This window comes from Solanum stenotomum, chromosome 7 (genome assembly GCF_019186545.1).
Source record: "Solanum stenotomum isolate F172 chromosome 7, ASM1918654v1, whole genome shotgun sequence".
NCBI classification, from domain to species: Eukaryota; Viridiplantae; Streptophyta; class Magnoliopsida; order Solanales; family Solanaceae; genus Solanum; species Solanum stenotomum.
In genome coordinates, this window is record NC_064288.1 from 60249567 (window position 1) to 60253340 (window position 3774).

A 3774-nucleotide genomic window follows, 5' to 3' on the forward strand; every position below is an offset into this window, starting at 1 on the left:
TTGTTATCAAATAGACCACCAGTCATAAAAAATTTATGACGATTTACATCACTTCTTGGTGTTGCTTAATGAATTGGGGATCTTCAATTAATGAGCGTCATGATTTTACAAACGTGAATCGTAAAAGCTATTAGACTGAAAGTCTTAGAAGAATATTAATGGTAATATCATTAGGCATTTTGAAGATCTTTGGATTAAGCAATTACTTGGTTTTGGGTAGTGTTTTGAGTTTGAGTTAATCTTATTCTATAAGAGAGAGTATCTAAGCTCTTCACTGTCAACATATTTGCTCCATCACTAAGGTAATCTTGTCATTTCATGTGCTTCACGAGGATACTGATCATCCTCGTGAAGCACATGAAATGACAAGATTGTCCTCGTGATGAAGCAAATATGTTGATAGAGAAGAGCTTAGATACTCCCTCTTATAGAATAAGAAAAACTCAAACTCAAAACACTACCCACATCCAATCAATTTCTCAATCCAAAGATCTTCAAAATGCCTAATGACATTCTTTTAAGGCTTCATGTCAAATCACTTTTACGATTCAAATGCATTTGCAAATCATGGCATTCTTTAATTGAAGATCCCTAATTCATTAAACATCACTATAATATTTCTAAAAGTGATGTGAATCGTCATAAAATCTTTATGACTGTTGATCTATGTGACAACATGGATGACTATTTCTACTCTATAGACGCTACACTTCAATATGATTTTGTTGCCTCTCTTCTTAAGCCACTGATACGAGGAATCAATCATTTAAGTAGAGTAAATTTTATTAGTTCTTCCGGTGATGATATAATTTTTGTAGTTTTTTCTTATGAGTTAATCATTTTGTGGAACCCAATCATCAGGCAATCAAGAAAAAAAATCCTAGCTTAATCCGTAAAAAGAAAAAGTTGGAGAGAAAATGATTTCCTACTATTTATGATTTGGGCTATGTTTCATCTATCAAGAATTATAAAATAGTTAGAGTAGGGAAAAAACATAACTCAATTGGCCTTTTTGAGATCGATCTGTTTTCAACGAAAAGTAACTCGTGGAAATTGATTGGCAATTTTACTCCATATAACTTTTTCTCCGAAGGAGACATTGTTACCACTAAAGGTATCATTTATGTAATAGTGATGACAAATTTATCTAGAAGTATGAATGAATTTACTATATTAAGTTTTTGCTTGGAAAAGGAATAATTTTATGACATATTGTTTCCAGATCAGATTCAAAAGTTCCAAGATCCAATTTTGTATATTTTAGGAGAAAATCTTTGTTTGACTAGGATACGCGATTTAGCAAGTCAAAATTTTGAAGTTTGGTATATAAAAAAAGATGGATCAATGAGCAACATATGGAGTAAGCTCTTGACGATTTCATCGATGCTTTGCGGATGTTGCTTGAGGCCAGTGAGCTTAATGAAAATTAATGGATACATAATGTTTTTGAAGCATGAGGGTGATTTCGAGGGTGTCTAATTAAGTCATAAATATTAGAATTAAATCGAAACTCGTGAATGATGATCATTATCCTCGTGAAGCACATGAAATGACAAGATTGCCCTCGTAGTATCGGGTGTCTAATTAAGTCATAAATATTAGAATTAACTGGCATATTAATTCTATTTTGCACCGTGCAAGACTCATGAGGGTCAAGTGTTTTCTGTAAGAAATAAAAATAAAAAGCACATTCATAAAATAAAAATACAAAGTCTTTGATTAAATTTTTTGTATATATATATAACTTCAAAATAATAGCTATGAATCGTAATCAAGTAAACTATATTTGATAATAAGGCCTCAAACTATTATTATTTCTAAAATTTTGAGCTAAATTTGGGCATAACTAGAGGTATCAAATATGATTTGGTCCGCCTTCTCATACTTTATTATATGAGTAAAAACAAGTATATGCTCAGTTGCTCACACACGTTATGACAATTAATTTAACCCATGGTCACAAATGTGTAAAAAAAAGATTATGTTAGGTCCTTTAAATTTTTTAATTTTTTTTTTCAATTGTCAAATTAAAATTTGTGTAATGAATTCACTTCTTTATTAAATAAACAACTCAAAATCGAAGCATCTACTCCATCAGACTATGCCCTGAAACCCAATAATTTTGACCATTCTAAGATGCGAAGATTGAAAAGTATATTTTTATATATCTGCATCAAGAGTTGTCAAATTTAATTTTGAGAAACATCAACGAAAAAAGAAAGTTAAAATAGTACAAGACGATTTGATCATGTCAATACAAAAGATAAAGTAACTGATTACTAGACAAAAGTTAACTAGACCATGCCCATCTCTAATGTCTCTCCTTGCGTTACATCCATTTTCTTGAAATCTTAAATCCGTTTCCGTTTAGGAGAAAACAAACTTTCTACATACGGTACAATACAATTGAAGAAAAGTGATGACTCAAGCCCAGGAACTTCAACTATTTCGATTTGCTCTCCATTTGAGTTATAGACCTCAAAATCACCCTTATGCTTCAGAAGCATTATGTATCCATTAATTTTCATTAAACTCACGGGCCTCAAGCAACGTCCACAATGCATCGATGGAATCGTCAAGATCTTACTCCATATGTTGTTCATTGATCCATCTTCTATCATATGCCAAACTTCAAATTCTCCTCTAGCTAGATCCTTCATCCTAGTCAAACAAATATTTTCTCCTAAAACATACAAAATAGGATCTTGGAACTTTTGAATTTGATCCGGAAACAAAACATCCTGAAATTGTTCGTTTTCCAAGCAAAAACTTAATATAGTAGATCTATTAATATTTCTAGATAAATCCGCCATCTCTATCATATAAACGATACAATTGATGGTAACAATGCCCCCTTCGAAGTAAAAGCTGTTAGGAGGAAACTTGCCAAGCAATTTCCAAGCGTTACTTTTCGTCGAAAACAATTCGATCTCAAAATGTCCATGTGAGTTATCTTTTCCCCCTACCCTAACTATTTTATAATCATCGATAGATGAAACATATCCAAAACCATAAATAGCAGGAAATTGTCTTCTTTCTAACTTTTTCCTTTTAGGAATTGGGCTAGGAATTTTTCTTGATTCTCCGGTGGCCGGGTTCCACAAAATGATTAAATCATAAGGAAAAACTATAAGAATTATACCATTACTGGAAGAACTAATAAAACTTACTCTACTTAAGGTATTGATTCCGGGTATCGGAGTCTCGAGAACAGAGACAACAGAATCATATTGAAGTGGAGCATCTACAGAGTAGAAATAATTGTCCATGTTGTCACATATACCTCCTGTTAGAAATATTTTATGACGGTTCACATCACTTTTAGACATATCGTAGTGATGCTTAATGAATTGGGGATCTTCAATTAAAGAGCGCCATGATTTGCAGACGCATTTGAATCGTAAAAGCGATTTGACAGGAAGTCTTAGAAGAATGTTAAGGATGATATCATTAGGCATTTTTTGAAGATTTTTGGATTGAGAAACTGATAGGTTCTGGATAGTGTTTTGAGTTTGAGCTTTTGTTATTCTGCAAGAGGAGTATTTAAACTTCTCTCTGTCAATATATTTGTTTCACGAGAATAGTGATAGTCATTTCACACGCTTATGGTTGTATGTAGAAGGTTCTTCTGTCTAAACACGTGTATCCTAATTTTGCCAGCTAGAAAACCATCGTTTAACTGTAACCGTCGCGTTATTTTGTGTTTTTTTGCCAAATTTCTTGTTGTGTTCGCCCTTTCTTCCATTGCAATTAGTAAAGCAATAGCCAATTTGT

General features: G+C 32.4%; 1 protein-coding gene and 1 pseudogene across 1 annotated transcript; one reads left to right on the forward strand and one right to left on the reverse strand.

Annotated features, from left to right (window-relative positions):
* The first annotated feature begins 499 nt into the window (after positions 1-499).
* LOC125870113 (F-box/kelch-repeat protein At3g23880-like) lies at positions 500-1479 on the forward strand (annotated as a pseudogene).
* An 872-nt stretch (positions 1480-2351) lies between these two features.
* Positions 2352-3481, reverse strand: LOC125870394 (F-box/kelch-repeat protein At3g06240-like). Its single transcript, XM_049550820.1, has one exon. The coding sequence runs from the start codon at positions 3456-3458 to the stop codon at positions 2352-2354; it is 1107 nt and encodes a 368-aa protein (XP_049406777.1). The 5' UTR covers positions 3459-3481.
* Positions 3482-3774: the final 293 nt, after the last annotated feature.

Excerpts from the sequence above, each read along its gene's own strand:
- LOC125870394 (XM_049550820.1), bottom strand. The coding sequence starts at position 3,458 with ATGCCTAATGATATCATCCTTAACATTCTTCTAAGACTTCCTGTCAAA.